The 18516-nt window shown below is 35.0% G+C and overlaps 1 protein-coding gene across 1 annotated transcript; it reads right to left on the bottom strand.

Moving 5' to 3' along the window:
* On the bottom strand, window positions 1-5915 carry LOC141333013 (4-galactosyl-N-acetylglucosaminide 3-alpha-L-fucosyltransferase 9-like). The gene is made up of 3 exons (XM_073837965.1): window positions 5694-5915; window positions 4408-4486; window positions 1-1926 (listed from the first exon to the last, which is right to left on the bottom strand). The coding sequence occupies exons 2-3, from the start codon at window positions 4412-4414 to the stop codon at window positions 851-853; spliced, it is 1083 nt and encodes a 360-aa protein (XP_073694066.1). The 5' UTR covers window positions 4415-4486; window positions 5694-5915; the 3' UTR covers window positions 1-850.
* Window positions 5916-18516: the final 12601 nt, after the last annotated feature.

Genomic DNA, 18516 nt, shown 5'->3' with positions numbered 1-18516 from the left:
GTTAAGAAAAGTTTTATTTTATTTTTGTAATGGGAGTTCATGCAGTAACAACTTTAGTGAGATATGATTCAATAATGAATGTTTTAAGTGCAAATAATAGACAATTATTTATTACAACTGTAATATCAAAATAAAGGTGTATAATAAAGCATATACAAATCTTTTGTAAAAAAAAAAAAAGTAACAACAAAGCCAGATGCCCTGAGCTTTCTGATCAGACAGATCATAACCTTTTTTTGGCATTAGCAAAAGCAATTTAAAGTTGTACTTTACGACAATAAACTTTTTAAAAGCACTGTGCTTAATTATAACATTATATAAAGGTTGGAATACACGACACAACTTTTTCACAGATTTTGCCACGATTTACAGTCTGGACAAGTAGATAGTTGCTGAAAGTCAGAACCAGTTTTGAGTCTACAGATTCTGGGCAGTTGGAGTTAAAAGATTTCGTAGGTGTATGATGGACACAGATTCCAGTTTCTTTTAGCTTCAAACTATAATTTTATCTATTTTGGAGGATATCAAACATCTGATTCCAATTAGCGTTTAAGGACAAAAACCAGATTAATTATTTGAAATACATCATCTGATCGATGCATCGAGGTGTGGTAACTGTAGTATAAGCGGAATAACTGACTTTGGTCTGTTGAATTCTTAGAAAATAATGCACATCCGAGGTGTTGATGCATAACCTTTCCCACTGGTCTGTTCAGATTGTAAAAGTCGTGTAGTGTATTCCAGGCTTTAATTTATACAAAATTAAAGGTGCTGCGCATTTAGAGCAGCTGTGTCATCCAGTGTTTAGCAATAGCAAAGCAGTACAGGCATGAAAAGACACCATTGACCTTCAGGTCTCATCTTTGATGGCATCCCAGTACCACTTGTTAAGGTTTCTAAAAACCTGGTAGTCTTTCTTTGTTCGTATATATTGACAGGCACGGCACGCATGCTCTTCGGGATAGTTAACAAGCTTGACTTCAAAGTTTTTTCGCCACTGAAAATACTTTTTGTATTCCTCCATATTCTTATCCAGTGACAGCAGGTGTTCAGCAAGTTTCTGAGGGCTGGAGAAATCCTTCACATGGATGAAAGCATCCTTCGGCACAAACCTCTCGTATATGTATCGTGGAGCTCCAAGAGCCACTGGCACTGATCCGAGCGTGAGGGGATTGAATAGCTTTTCTGTCATGTAGTCATAGTGAGCGGCTGTGTTCTCAAATGACAGATAGAATTTACATGTGGCTAATATGTCTTTGTATTGTGCGTTATTTACTGCTTTTCCAAAATGACGCCCGAAGGCTGAAATGTTGATGTGTTTTTTAAGCTCGTTATAATATTTCACCCTTTCAAACTGCTCATTCCAGTTGCTCACAACCCAGCAGACTAACTTGTCCTTTTTGTCCAGAACTTGTGGAAATATCTTATCCTCGGTATCTTCAGTTTTAATCATAATTTGTTCACGGAGGACGATATCAGCATCCCGTCGGTAATTCAGTGTCACATTAAACAGGTTCTCCAGACCGTCGAGTCGTCTCGTGTTTTGTGGAGACTCAAAGTGCATCCATATCCATTTCTGAAAGAATGGCCGTGGTTTTGTGGGTAAATTTGACAGGTCGCTTTTAATATCTCTGTGATTTATCAGCACTCCATCAGCCTTGCTGTAGAGCTCTTTATCTGCAGTTAAGTAACAACCGTCTATATTAAATTTGGAACTGCAGGAATTTAGGTCGAATTTTCTTCCAAATGGCCAAACCCATATAAGCAGGATAGTGCTGTTTTCCAGAGGCTTGTCTTCGGATGCTTTAAAAGTTCTGACTATTGGTAACTGGTTACAATGGAGGTGTAAGAATTCACATATTAAAAATATGTTCAGTCCAACAGAGAATATAAGAAGCAAATATCTGGGATGAAGTATTGTTGTACCTGTGGAGAAAGAAAAATTAGGTTACTTTTAAAGGATTAGATATAGCAATGGACACAACTTCCTTTTTTTTAAATTAACTTTACAGTATGATCAAACTAAGCACAGTAAATGATACATACACTTCATATTTAATGCAGATGTTTTTTATAGATGATACTTATATATAGAAAACATTTGCAATTTGTTTCTAACATGTTTTGCTGCACATGTTTAGGTTGTTTGGTTGGTGCATTTAAACCAGCAGGTGTCACCAGCGTAGTCTGGAAGAGTGAATCATTTTGCAAAGCATTGGAAAGCTCCAATCTCTCATCAGTGTTTCATTATCGATACTCAGTTGTAAATAATGAATTGCACAGTTAATGTACTATTGAATACGTTGTTCTGCTAATTTCTGCTGTTTTAACCATGGAAAAAAACGTATTGAAGCTGCTAAATATAGAGAAGGAATTAGTAAGCAGGAAATGGCGTAATATTTTGACAAACTAAAGTTAAAAGTGTTAAAGATACATACAAGCAGTATTAATTAAGATATTAGCCTAATATTTCACCTAGGTACAGTGTACATTTTAGGACATCCTAAGAACACAACGTCAGGTGTCAGGTCTCGTACAATTTGACACAGGACGAAACAGACTCAGATTAAAATACTTCAGACTAAAAAGCATCAGACTAAACTGACTCAGATTAAAAGACATTAGACAAACAGACATCAGGTGAAACGGACTCAGGACGAAGTTAATCTTACGAAAATTAACCATGGTTTTACTATAGTGAAAGTGTGGAAACATGTTTTTTTTTTTTGATGTATTGATTACTATTTGTATAACCACAGTTTTATTTGTAGTAAAACCATGGTTATTTTTCATAAGGGTAACTTTAGTACTATTTGGCAACATACAAGCTAGCTAGTTGCAATATTATAAACTTTTTAAACATAAACACAATTTTCTCCTCTGTATAGACCTTTTTCCTGAACACGGAAGTAAGTCCGACTCTTAACTGAAAGAATGCTTTGCATTTCCGGTCTGCATTGTTTCTAGTCAAATTAGGGTATATTCCGAGCTAATAAACTAATGTTAAACCTATTAAAATGTTTTTAAAAAGCACATGGCTCCATAGCGCCATCACTTGGCAATGTCGCAATGACCGTCATTTGTCAGTGCCTCACTTTAATGAGTGTGTAGATGACACGAAGCAGCGGAAGGTAGCTACATTAAAAACAGATGGACGCTATTTGAATGGGTTCCTATGGAAACCGGAACAGAAAAGCATTCAATCTGACGTTAGAATTCGTAATGGCGGCGCTCATCGTTTACTCAGGAAAAAGATCTATACTCTGGTGAATTTACATTTGTGAATATAAAATTTACAAAGAAAAAAAAATGTTTATAACGAAACAAACATTGCTTTTAGTAGAGTCAGAATCACAATGTCCTAAAATACTGCCTTTGAAAGTAATCGATACATCTTACTGGATATTATTAATAAATGAACCAACATTTTCCCAGAATTGTCTCATGCCTTTTAATCTGAGTCTGTTCAGTCTGATGCCTTTTTGTCTGATGCCTTTTAATCTGAGTCATGACACCTTTTCGTTGTATGACTGAGGTCTGAGGATGTCCTAAAATGTACACCGTACTTAGGCCTACCTGACCAGAAATGATGAGAACAAATGAGAACTTGATGAGAACTTTTGTTCCTCAGACAGTTTGCACTCTTCTTCTTGACTTGTTATAACTTTTGGCAGTCTATGATACTCCAAATGTTTTTCCCTGTCCGACCAATTAGTACAGCCCAAAACAAGACAATAATCAGCAAAATACGCGAGTTTCGTTCAGTTTACTGGGATTTAGTGACGCATTCCATGAATGTTTACATATAGTTATTTATAGAACATAAGTTACAACACGTATGTTCTTTTTAGAAAGGTTATAGGTTTACTTAAAAAGTAGTTTAAGGAATTGAATTTTAATATAGTTTTTTTATTTAGTACTGCCCTGAATAAGCTTTTTTCTCTCTCTCTCACATATATATTGCCTACATGTGAGTGGGGCTGAAAACTGGATGTTCAGTGAAAAGTGTTCTTATTTTGTTTAAAGACCTTTTATTTAGTACTCGCATTCAGAAGCTACAGAACATGTTTCCCACAAGATCGTTATACATACATTTTTGTTAATCGAAATGCATTATTAACATAAATTTGGTTTGTTAAAACTGTGAGACAGTAAATTACGCTGTGCTGTTGTTTTCCAGAAGACACATGTTTATAATATTATAAGCTGTCATGTAGTTACTCAACAGCTGTATAATTTCCAACTATTAAATACTGCTCAAAACACTAATGACTAATAACGTCTGGTTCAGCCGGATCTGCTCTGATTTAGGCGAATAGAATAATGTTGATGATTGTGCTTAATTCTTCAAGTGAAAGCTTTCCAACAGTGAATGCATGATAAAGTAAAAGTAACATGAAAACTTACTTGACATGGTTCTGTTGGGGAACACAGCTTGACCCAGCAGAGACTAATGTGCACAATGAAGACCAGTGGTTTCCATGAGCTGTGAGCGAGATTAACAAAGTTAAGGGGAGACACTGCAGGCAAAAACAGTTTTTTTTTCATGCACCTGTCAATTTTGAGTGCTTTTTCAGACTAGTGGAAAGAAAACACCCAAAAGACACTGTTAACTGTTTCTTTTATAGCACTTTATCTATTTGTGTCAATAGATTTCAATTACAGTCCATATTTTTAAAAGCCGTCTTCTAAAAATTTTTTTTTTTACGCCTACACTGAGCCATACATCTCCACTTCAGTAACACTTACACACACCAAACTTTACATTTTTATTCCTGTCTATATTCTGAAGGTTTTTGCAGAGGGATTTGTTCATATATAATTTGCTTGATTTTATTCCACCCAAATGGTAAAAAAAAAAAAAAAAACTTTGTTTTCTGTCTTTTTTCCATTTTTTTTTAAATTATGGATATGGGATATCTAAAATCCCCTTTGTAAAACATTTGACTCTAATATGTCAAAAAAAAAAAAAAGAAACAAGAATTTGGAAACTGACTTCATCCAGTGTTTAGATTTTTGTACTAGAAATGTATGCAAATTCGCACATATTTCATTAAATAATGACTAATTTTTATACTTTAACCTAACATTTCAGAAAACTTGTAATACAAAAAATGTTTGCAGTTACCAATGTAATCAATTAACTGGCCAAGTAAGGTGATAACTAGTAGTTTTTTTTTTTTTTACCCTATTTGTTAACTCTCGCCATAAAAAGGAAGTGGGCAACACAAATCCACTCTTGTTTTTGTTAAACCAACCGTACTTACAATCAGGCAATGTATTTTACGTCCTTATTACAGGGATGATTATGGGGATTTTGTGGCGTTTTGGTGCACTGAAAAATTATCTTACGTTCGTTTTAGTATTTTGGGTTTCGTCTGGGATGTCAGAGGACGTCGTAGCCACAAAACACAACACAACGCTAGCTCTCTAATATTAGCGTAATATTAGTTAACACATTAGGCTTATCTCTAGGTTAGTTGTAATGGGTTACTTACTATCCAACAAACTACGGAATTAAACAAGCTACAGAACAAGTATAGCAATTGCTAACAGCGGACTCAAGGAAAATACATCGGTTGATCATATTTTTTTTTATCATGATTAATTTATTAATAACTGCAATAGTAATAGAAAAGAATGACTTCAGCCGATGTTTAAAGTAAATAAAATAGCCTTGACAGCCTACTTACTGGAGTTCTACAACTACTAGAGAACTTCCTCTTCATACTGTCCACCCTAAATAAAGTAGCTATGTGAGATCTATCCAAAACAGTGTGTCCCAAAGCACAGTTTTCGAAAAGAGTATGCCAAAAGTCCCCGGGTGATCCGTTATTTCAGGAAGTCCTTAAGATGTGGATCTGTGCACACTCTAGTGGCTAAAATTGCCCATAAGTCGTTGCGCTTTAGCGAAAGATTCGGTTCAGAACTACAATTAAGCGTTAAGAAAAACTACAAACATGGCAGATCTGCGCGAGAGAGTTTAGAGGTAAGACGTTTAACGTTTGAGTTATTAATAATCAACATTTAACCTGGTAAAAATATTTACTTAATGTTATATGTGTTAAATTTCATCTGTGACAGCTTTTTATAAACATCCGTTTGGCCATTAACCTTTAAATGTATTATTATGCAAAATATATGAGCAAAGCTCTGAAGATAGCTGCCAAACTTATTGCCATTGACGACCTTCATATCACTAAACTCTAAGAAAATTCTTGAAAAATATGGCCCAGTGTATTATGTTAAAATGAATTCTGCATTTTATAGTGTTTTATGCTTAAAGGATGTGTCTGTAAACTTAACAGATGATGCCCTCGCAGAAAATTATCAGTAGGCTACATTTTCTGTTTTCCTATGATGTGAATCAATCGTATTCCACTGCCGCTACTCTTTATGTATTGTTAGATCAAATCTCCATGCCAGATTTGATGCCAGATCCTGTCAGAAAATATTCATTTTGTCTGGTAACAGAACAACTAGTCAGCAAAATTGTCTAATACCCAAAACCTGTTAACAGCAAGTCTTGCCTGGTACCCAAAACTATATTAACAATCTTCAATCAGCCAACAGTTGACCGAGTAAAGCCTTTGAAGGAGACGAAGTAATGATGATGTTTCAATGCTCAGACTTTGTCTGATTAACACAAATCCAACAAGTGTTATTATATCAAAAGTAATAGCAATAGAAAATTCACAACTGTGATGTTAGAAACCCTGAAATGAACACAATCCTTATCTATAGCCCTTGAAACCATATCATAAGACTAAACAGCAATGGAAAAATAATATACAAAACAATAATATTGTGAAATGAAATGAGTATATAAACGGCTTAAATGATTATTATAAATGATTACAGTTGAGGTCAAAAGTTAACATACAGAATCTGCGAAATGTTAATGATTTGACCAAAATAAGAGGGATTTTTTTTTTTTATTTAGTACTGACCTGAATAAGATATTTCACAACAAATTTTTATAAAAATTACCATATTCAAAAGTTTGCATACACTTATTGATTCTTAATACTGTGTTGTTACCTGAATTTCTTTATTTATTTATTTTTACTGATAGTTGTTCATGAGTCCCTTGTTTGTCTTGAACAGTTATACTGCCTGCTGTTCAGAAAAATCCTTCAGGTCACACAAATTCTTTATGTAGTTGAACTCTTTGCAACAATGACTGTATGATTTTGAGATCCATCTTTTCACACTGAGGACAACTGAGGGACTCACATCACATGCAACTATTACAGAAGCTTTAAACATCCGCTGATGCTTCAGAGGAAAACACAATGCATTAAGAGCTGGGGATAAAAACTTTTTGAATCTGAAGATCAGGGTAAATTGTCAAGCTCAAGATTGGCTGCCATGCAGACAAAAGTTAAGCATAGAGGCCTCAGTGTCACGGAGAGCCGTCAGCACAGCAAAACTGCCGAGTTTATAACAGGAGCAGACGGTCCGATCTGCACTGGATCTCACTGTACTGCAGCCATGTTTTGACCAAGCGCCCCCTTCCAGTTCAGGATCCCAAAACACACAGATATGTTTCTCATTCTTTCTCTGGAGGGAAATATACATGCAGAAATGTCAACTGATACTGTAGTACATCATAATATTGGTGTGTAACATTACATGTGGTACATGAGAACTAATAGCTTTATACCTCCAAGTGAGAAAACGTGAGATTTACTGGTGTCTTTAGATTGGTTGTCTCATAGTTACTAAAAGTGGCAGTTACAACTTTTGAATTGATTTTGAAAGTTTTCTTTTGCTCTGTTTCTAAACGATTAAAGCAGCAGTTGAGTGATTCCTCCAGACCTTTGTAGCTGAGGAGAGCTGCAGTCGTAAAGCCTGGTTGATGCACAAAGACAGTAAAAATCATTTTATACTCTACAATTAAAAAAAAAACAGGACCGCTTTTTAATGTTCTGTTTACAAGAGTGTGTACCCAGGTATGTTTTTCCTGTTGCTGTGTCCCAGTTGGAGGCCAGTTGTGCTCCACTGATATTCATCAAGAGATGACCCTCAGGTGGAGAACTGCCCCTCTTTACTAACAGCTCCACATCTACAGGGCAAAAACACATTATACATGTAATTAGATTAATTAAAGCAGATGTTACTGAATATGGTACTAGTGCTACTAAAGTGTAATGTTTAGTGTAAACCTATTTCTTACCAGTTTTAGCACTTGTTTTCCTGATCCGGCCTGCAGACAGCAGATGTCCAATCAGTTTTAGTATGAAAACCACAATCCTAAGCAACGCTGAGACTATATATTTATCACCGATGAAGCCGCCATGAAGCAGATCATCTAGATCATTCAGAAGGGACTATATTGTTGTGGGTAAAATGAGAGAGATTTGTGGATCAAGATGATGTTTAAAGCAACTATTTGAGCTCTACATCTGCAAGACTATAACGCTTTCAATTTAGCTCACTCTTGTGAAGCAGAGCTACTTTAGCATACTATATGTTTATAAGAGTTATTGCTAGCATCTTTTAACATATTGCTAACATGACTTAGGCTAGTTTTCAGGCTTTGCTATGTATACTGTGACAAACGGGACAAGACAAAGAGCCGCTCCTCTTCCACCGCTCCAGGCCCTGTCTCACTTGTTTTTCGCCAACCACTGTTTTATTTTGGACAGACCCACTCTGACTCAGTACCAGACAGCTGGTGGTCATCAAAGAGATGAGTTTTGTAAGCTTTGGTGATGCCTAAAGACAACAGAGACAACATTATGAATGACTTAAATATTCTGTATCAGTTTTCTAGTTATGCAGTACCTGGGATGCTTTGCTCTCACTTAATAAAGTGTCACACTTAAGCTCTGAAAAACAAAACTATCATTAATATCAGCCATATCAAAAAGTATGGCTGTGATGATGTGATCACATCTGATATTCAGACCAGCAACACAGATTGAGAGTGTTTGCACAACAGCTCATTAAACAAAAAACAATAATATTACAGTGAAAAATAATGAATCCTGTTCACAAATGCAGTAGAAACTGCCAGGAGTGTTATGACATTTTTCCGCAAAAACTGGGATTGTCGCATTCATCTTTGTCTGGAATTTAAGGACAGATAATAAACAAAAAACTTTGTCACAAAAAATTAAATAATAATAATTTTCTTATCCCTATGTATTTCCAAAAGTATATGATTTTTTTTCTTCTGCTGAACACAAAAGAAAATATTTTGAAGAATGTGGGTAACCAAACAATTTCAGGTCCTCACTGACTTTCACAGTAATTATTTCCCCCCTGTACTATGGAAGCCAGTGGCTCAACCATTTTCTCACCAATACACTGAACTCCTTGTCCTGGGGTGAATGAGTCTTTTCCGTTGCTGGAAATGTAGCCATTTTCACATGTGCAATAATAGTCTCCTTCAGAATGGACACATTCTGCATTAGAACCACAATCAATGCTGCCATCCACACATTCATTGACGTCTAAAATGAGATGAACAGATTAAGATGTTTTCTCTGCTGCACAGAGATCATATGAGATTCATCATATCAAGCTCTCCTTACCTTTGCATTCAGTTGAATCCATTTGTGTGAAATTATGAGTTGGTGTGAATCCTTGATGACATTGACAGTAGTAGTTGCCAATAGTGTTGGAGCAATTTGCATTATTTCCACAAATGGACGGATTAGAATCACACTCATCTTCATCTATAGCATTGACAGCAAAAGTATCATTCAACCACAGCCCTTTTTTTTTTTTTTTACAATTTTTTTTTTTTTTTTTACAATTCATGAATGAGTGCTATTTCATAAATGTGTCTTATATCTGCAGTAGAATTTCCAGCTATTCAAAAATATACAACAAAATAAACAAAACTTGATTATTATTAACATTTTGTGTGGGGCCAGTATGAAAATAGATTTTCTGAGAAATGTGTGAATGTATCATGTTAACATTTTTATTCATACCTACACACTTTCTTTTCTTTTTATTATATCCAATTCCACAGGGTGTTTGCATCAGGATGTTGTCTATCAGTGCTAATAAAAGGACTATAAAAAGAAAATGAAGAGTCTGTTGCGGGTTTAGTGCATTGGTGTAGTTTGATGCACATATAGTGAGGTCTCAAAGGTCTGAGACCACATTGATAATCTGGGATTTTGCAAACTTGCAAATATGCAGATAGGTTTAAGAATTTTCAAAGACATTCAGAAAGATTCAGTCTGACTTTTCAAGTCATTTCCACTGTTCCATGTTCCATGAGGGTAAACACTTTTTCACACAGGGCCATGTGGGTTTGGGTTCCCCCCCCCCCCCCTCATAAAAAAACACTTCATTTGAAAACTGCATGTTGTGTTTACGTGTGTTATCTTTGATTGCTATTTAAATTTGTTTGATGATCTGAAACATTAAAGTGTGACAAACATGCAAAAAAAATTAAAATCATTAAGAGGGCCAACACTTTTTCACACCAGTGTATATATGTAGAGTCCCTGCCAATACTATATGTGAATCTGCCCCACAAAACCAGTCTTAAGTAGCAGGGGTATATTTGTAGCAATAACAAAAAATACATTGTTTGGGTCAAAATTATTGATTTTTCTTTTGTGCCAAAATCAGGATATTAAGTCAAGATCATGTTCCATGAAGATATTTTGTAAATTTCCTACCGTAAATATATCAATACTTAATTTTTAATTAATAATTAATTAATTGCTAAGAAGAACTTCATTTGGGCAACTTTAAAGGCAATTTTTTTTGCACCCTCAGATTCTAGATTTTCAAATAGTTGTATTTTTGCCAAATATTGTCCTACCCTAACAAACAATACTTAAATGGAAAGCTTATTTATTATTTTTTTTTAAATTATTATTAAAATTACAGTTGTACAAAAATTGACCCTTCTGACTGATTTTGAAGTCCAGGGTCACATATAATTGATCAAACATAATAAGGCAGTTACAAAATCATCCAATAATGACAATTTTGTAATCGGTTTCTCACCCTCATCCAAACCTGTATGCCATGTATGTTTTTTTTTTTAATTCAGATATTCCTATCTGTGGCAGTTTTCTCTTATTCCCATTTACTGTTTCTCTTTTTGAACAGTTTGAGTGTACCTGCAAACATCAGTCCCTATATTCAATCCTGAAAAAATCTGAAAAGTGACTCACCCAGACTCAGCAGACACATGCGCCTCATGGTCAAACACTTCAGTACTATCTGCAAGGCTAATAGTCACAGATCACTTCATCTAGAAAAAAAATGGTAAATATTGTGACTGTTTTCATTTGAATGCCTCCTTTTCTCAGTCTTGCTCTCAGACTAGGTCTTGTGTCTCTCCCGCTGACTCTGATGCTGAAAAAGCTTGAAGTACCTAAATGAGTTTTGTCAGTGCAGTCCAGCCCCCTGCTTTGACTGATTGCGTTTTTTTTACACATCTTGCAATTTCACTTATAATGTTAGTAGGGTTTTTACAAAAAAAAAAGGTCATTTGGTTGCACTTATTTTACGGTATGTGCATATACATAAGAAAGATTAATAGATTACTTTTTAAAATTGTGAATAGAATATATTTTGCTTGATGCAAAGGAGAGAAGCCAAAAGCCGTTTTTCACACCAGCTAAAATTATAAATTTTAAATTGAAATATAATACGAATTTTGATCATATTTAAGTACAAACTGCGAAGATTAGGTTAATTATCATGATCATTACATGTTTCTAGTTTAGTTAATCAGTTTCATACATATAAATAGCCCGTTGTTTAAGTGGTTCTTGGCTGTTACGCTGTTGTAGCTGGCCTTGAACTTTCTCTTTGGATTTCTTCATGTTTCAGTCGAGTTCTTCTGTGGCCTGTGGCATAAATCTAGTTAAGCAAACACTTACTTTCAGAGTAGGTTTGGAGTTGACAAAACCAAACAAGTTCAGTCCAGGTTAATTTGGGTCCATAGATGCTTTTTTAAATCAACTTTTTCTGTCAACCCAGGTTTGAACCCTGAATCAATTAGTACTTGTGCGTGCACAGAACCAGGCAACACTACCCAAAAAAATCTGCTGTGAATGCAAAAGCTTGGGAAAATTGCTGGCAGAACATTGCTGATGGTGCTCATTTTAAAGGCTAAAATAAAATGGATTGAAATCTCGTTACACCATATTTCTTGTAATTTACGCTACTTAAAAAACGCACTGGTCCAACGCAGGGCTGTGTAGAGTCCAGTGTTTTACATCCTGCTGATTCATGACTGCACTGCAAAACATCAATGTGATGACATTGTACAGTTTGCAGATGACAGAACAGTTGTGTGGCTCATGAACAATAATGAAAAGAAAGCATGAAGTAAACCAACTCATAGTGTGCTGCGATTCCAACCATCTCTCCCTGAATGCCAACAAGACCAAAGAAATGACTGTGGACTTCAGACACATCAAAGCCCCACATTAACCATTATCCACCAAGAAATTGAGACAACATATACATCTCTCTGAACCCCTCCTCCTCAATGCAACAAATATTTAAAAACTTAATAACCAGACTGTGTTGTGTTCTTACTCTTTCTTAGCAGCTTCTTGTGTACTTTTTTTTAACCTCTACTTTCATCTGCTTAGCGTTTAATTTTAATGAGGAACCACACCTTTCACCACAAACCACAAAACCAGTAGAAATCTTCAGCTTTTGTTGCGAAGCTTGTGTGTGATGTCGGAAAGCAGATGAGTGCATGACAAACTCACTGCAGTAACACTTCATTTTGATGTATTGATTAGTTCATCCCTTATCTAAGTAGGCTTTGTTTTCATAATTACGGATGTAAACAACAACAGTAACTACGATCACTAGATTTTTTCATTCTGCTCTTATTTTCTACTTTCTTGAGAAAATAGTTAATTCAGTTTATTGTTTTATTAACTACGTTGATACAAGGGTTGGCTTGTAGTTATTGATCAACTTATAATTCCTTTACATTTCTTTTTTTATGTAATTTACAATCGTTTAATCGTTAGAGAGGTTTAGATAAGGGGTTTGAGTTGCTAATAATCAACATTTCACCTGGTAAAAAATATTTATTTAATTTGATCTGTGTTCAATTTCATCTGTGAACTTTTATAACTATTATACATACATTTGGCCATTTAAGCGCGTTATTATTATGCAAAACCTATACGATAGAAAGTTAAATTAAGTAAGAGCTTCACATCATTAAACTTTAAGAAAGTTCTGTAAAATATGGCCCAGTGTACTATGTTAAAATTAATTTGACATTTTATAGTGTTTTATGTCTGTACATATTCTGTAGATTTGCTGCTACTCTTCATGTATTGTAAGATTATGCCTCCACGCCAGAAATATCAGATCGGATGCCAGATCCTGTCAGAAAATATCCATTTTGTCTGGTAACAGAAAAACTAGTCAACAAAATTGTTTAATACCTAAAACCTGCTAACAGCAAGTCTTTCCTGGCACCCAAAACTGTATTACAGTCTTCTATCAGCCAAAAAGTTGGCTGAGTAAAGCCAGTGAAGAGCAGAAGCAGGAGACAAAGTGATGATGATAAAAAGAAGCAGAGTTTATAGAATAATCTTAGTTGCATTTGTTTCAGTGCTCAGACTTCATATAACAAACACAAATCTGACAAGAGTTATTATACAACAAGCAAAAGCAATAGAAAATTACTTCACAACAACTGCGACGTTAAAAACTTAAAATGAAGACAATCCTTATCTCTTACTCACTAAGACAAATAACTTTTGAACTCATAGTCATACTAAAAAGCTGTGGAAAAATAATATGAAAACTATAATATAATATTAACGACTAATCAGTAAATAAATCAATTAATGAGTATATAAATGGCTTAAATTAATATAAATGATTACAGTTGGTCAAAAGTTTACATACACCTTGCAGAATCTGCAAAATGTTATTTTACCAAAATAAAAGGGATCATACAAAATGCATGTTATTTTTTATTTACTGACCTGAATAAGAAATTTCACATAAAAGATATAATCCACAAGAGAAAATAATAGTAAAAAAAAATATTAGTTCTTCAGAAAAATCCTTTCAGCAAATGAATGTATGATTTTGAGATCCATCTTTTCACACTGAGGAAAACTGAGGGACTCATATGCAACTATTGCAGACAAACACTCACTGATGCTTCAGAGGGAATAACTATGCATTAAGAACCAGGGGTGTAAACTTCTGAACAGAATGAAGTTGTGTACATTTTTTCTTTCAGAAGCTACAAAAGATACTTACATGTTTCCCAGTTGACAAAATAAGTTAAATTTACCCTGATTTTCAAATTCAAAAAGTTTTCACCCCCAGGCTCTTAATGCATATTTTTTTCTTTCTGGAGCATCAGTGAGTAAACCTATGAGTCACTCAGTTGTCCTCAGTGTGCAAAGATGGATCTCAAAATCATACAGTCATTGTTGGAAAGGGTTCAAATACACAAAAATGTTGAAAAACCAAAGAATTTGTGTGACCTGAAGGATTTTTCTAAAGAACAGCGGGCAGTTTAACTGTTCAGGACAAACAATGGACTCATGAAATATCACTAAGAAAAAAAATCAGCCGTGGACCATTCAGGTAACAACACAGTATTAAGGATCAAGCATATGTAAACTTTTGAACAGGATCATTTTTATAAATTCAACTTTTATATTCTCTTGTGGACTATATGTAAACATCGTTTATGTAAAATATCTTATTCAGGTCAGTACTAAAAAAAAAGCAAAAAACATGCCTCTAATTTTTATTATTTAACAAAAGAAACTTGTGGTGAAAAATAGTCTTTTGGCTTAGAATTTTTACTTCTATGATGAGCTCAAGATTGGCTGCCATGCAGACAAAAGTTAAGCATAGAGGCCTCAGTGTCACGGAGAGCCGTCAGCACAGCAAAACTGCCGAGCTTATAACAGGAGCAGACGGTCCGATCTGCACTGGATCTCACTGTACTGCAGCCATGTTTTGACCAAGCGCCCCCTTCCAGTTCAGGATCCCAAAACACACAGATATGTTTCTCATTCTTTCTCTGGAGGGAAATGGACATGCAGAAATGTCAACTGATACTGACAGTACATCATAATATTGGTGTGTAACATTACATGTGGTACATGAGAACTAATAGCTTTATACCTCCAAGTGAGAAAACGTGAGATTTACTGGTGTCTTTAGATTGGTTGTCTCATAGTTACCAAAAGTGGCAGTTACAACTTTTGAATTGATTTTGAAAGTTTTCTTTTGCTCTGTTTCTAAACGATTAAAGCAGCAGTTGAGTGATTCCTCCAGACCTTTGTAGCTGAGGAGAGCTGCAGTCGTAAAGCCTGGTTGATGCACAAAGACAGTAAAAATCATTTTATACTCTACAAAAAAAAAAAAAAAAAAAAAAAAAAAAAAAAAACAGGACCGCTTTTTAATGTTCTGTTTACAAGAGTGTGTACCCAGGTATGTTTTTCCTGTTGCTGTGTCCCAGTTGGAGGCCAGTTGTGCTCCACTGATATTCATCAAGAGATGACCCTCAGGTGGAGAACTGCCCCTCTTTACTAACAGCTCCACATCTACAGGGCAAAAACACATTATACATGTAATTAGATTAATTAAAGCAGATGTTACTGAATATGGTACTAGTGCTACTAAAGTGTAATGTTTAGTGTAAACCTATTTCTTACCAGTTTTAGCACTTGTTTTCCTGATCCGGTCTGCAGACAGCAGATGCCCAATCAGTTTTAGCATGAAAACCACAATCCTAAGCAATGCTGAGACTACATTTTTATCACCATCATGAAGCAGATCATCTAGATCATTCAGAAGGGACTATATTGTTGTGGGTAAAATGAGAGAGATTTGTGGATCAAGATGATGTTTAAAGCAACCATTTGAGCTCTACATCTGCAAGACTATATCGCTTTCAGTTTAGCTCACTCTTGTGAAGCAGAGCTACTTTAGCATACTATATGTTTAAAAAAGTGATTGCTAGCATCATTTAACATATTGCTAACATGTCTTAAGCTAGTTTTTAAGCTTTGCTATGTATACTGTGACAAATGGGACGCAGCCTGGAGCGGTGGGAGAGGAGCGGCTCTCTGCCCCGTCTCACTTGTTGCATGCACACAGCCTAAATGTTTTATTTTTGCAATAAAAAGTGATATCAAAAAAGTCACCTTCAAAAGGTTTTCTCCAACCACGTGTGTATTAATCCGGACAGACCCACTCTGACTCAGTACCAGACAGCTGTTGGTCACCAAAGAGATGAGTTTTGTAAGCTTTGGTGATGCCTAAAGACAACAGAGAAAAGAGAGATCAGCATTCTGGTCATTATGAATGACTTAAATATTCTGTATCAGTTTTCTAGTTATGCAGTACCTGGGATGCTTTGCTCTCACTTAATAAAGTGTCACACTTAAGCTCTGAAAAACAAAACTAACATTAATATCAGCCATATCAAAAAGTATGGCTGTGATCATGTGATCACACCTTAAAGAGTACTCACACTAGCCACAATTGTCTTGTACTGAGCAAACAAAGGCAACCATTGTGTGTTATGGGAAAGCATGCAATATGAGATATATTTAGGAACCCAAGTTAATTTTGAACAGAGGACTCTATAACCTGTGCATTTCATTTGTTTGTGACCGTAGTTGGTGAATCCTGAGTTGCACAGACATTCACGTCCATCTTTGCTGTTTTTGCAGACTCCTCCTCCACAGATAGATTTATCAATCTCACACTCACCTTCAACAACATCAAAACAGCATTTTGGAGAGGGATCTTAGATTGTTTAAAAAATGTCAAAATGTGAACAGTTTTAAAGGACCTACTTTCACAAGATTCATGTAAATCAGTGAAGTTAGTTTCTCCTGACTTTAGTCTGAATCCTGCATCACAGCTGCAGTAGAAACCGCCAGCAGTGTTATGACATCTTGCATTTTTTCCACAAATACTGGGATCCTCCTCGCATTCATCTTTGTCTGTAATTCATGGACAGATAAACAAAAAACTGAAAACTCTAACATTAGACTGCAAGCAATATCACAAAAAAAAGAAATAATATTAATAACCTATATGAATTTCTTTCTTCTGCTGAAGACAAAATTAAATATTTTGAAGAATGCGGGTAACCAAACAATTTCAGGTCCTCACTGACTTTCACAGTAATTTTTATTCTTTAAAAAATGTCTTCTTTTATGTTTAACAGAAGAAAAGAACTGGTGGGTGAATGATGACAGAATTTTTGGGTGAATTATCCCTTTAATACTTTCTTACCAATACACTGAACTCCTTGTCCTGGGGTGAATGAGTCTTTTCCATTGCTGGAAATGTAGCCAGTTTCACATGTGCAATAATAACCCCCTTCAGAATTGACACATTCTGCATTAGAACCACAATCAATGCTGCCATCCACACATTCATTGACGTCTAAAATGAGATGAACAGATTAAGATGTTTTCTCTGCTGCACAGAGATCATATGAGATTCATCATATCAAGCTCTCTTTACCTATGCATTCAATTGAATCCGCTTCTGTGAAATTATGAGTTGGTGTGAATCCTTCATGACATTGACAGTAGTAGCTGCCATCAGTGTTGAAGCAATTTGCATTTTCTCCACAAATAGATGGTTCAGACTCACATTAATTTTCATCTATAGCAACGAAAGAAAAAGTATGAATTACCACAGCACCTTTTCTTGACGTTTATTTTACAATTATGAGTGCTGTTTCAACAAGATCAACAAAGCATGATCATTCCTTTCTTTATAGGGCCAGTATGAATATTATTATGTCGTTTATAAGAAATGTGTGAATGTGTCATATATGTTAGGATTTTTATTCATACCTACACACATTCTTCTTATTTTACGATATCCATATCTGCATGTTTGCATCAGAATGTTCTCGGTCAGAGCTAACAAAAGACCTGTAAACAGAAAATAAAGAGTCTGTTACTGCAGGTTTAGTGTTTTTGGTGTAGTTTGATGCACATATAGTGAGGCCCAAAAGTCTGAGACCACATTAATAATCAGAGATTTTTTTTTAAATAAAAAAACTTGCAACTGTGCAAATAGTTTTAGGAATTATCAAATGTCAAAGACATTCAGAAAGACCTAGTCATTTAGACTTTTCAGATTTGAAGTATGTAATGAAAATGTTTGCATGTACTTCAAAAAACAAAACAGAAGCATTTATAATAGTGGCCTCAGAATTTTGGACATTGCTGTATATAAACTGTGTTTGAAATGATGGTGCCATTGTTGGGCAGCACAAACCAACCCCAAAAATAGACCAATATGCTGATAGAATCAATCAAAGGTGAAGTTAATCAGTTGTTATTTCAAGTCATACATCTGAAAATTATAATTCACTATTCGTTAAATAATATAAGAGGAGAGGATTGTAAATCCACCACCTTCACCATTGACTAGTTTGCTATCATGCGTGTCATAGAGCCAAAATATATTTGATTTATTCCCCATAATGGCTAAAATGGCTAAAAATATATAAAGAATAATTCAGTGAATTTACTTTCCACTAAT

This window comes from Garra rufa, chromosome 1 (genome assembly GCF_049309525.1).
Source record: "Garra rufa chromosome 1, GarRuf1.0, whole genome shotgun sequence".
Lineage (NCBI taxonomy): Eukaryota > Metazoa > Chordata > Actinopteri > Cypriniformes > Cyprinidae > Garra > Garra rufa.
Note: the sequence above shows the minus strand (reverse complement) of the source record. Positions and strands in the feature narration are given on the sequence as shown.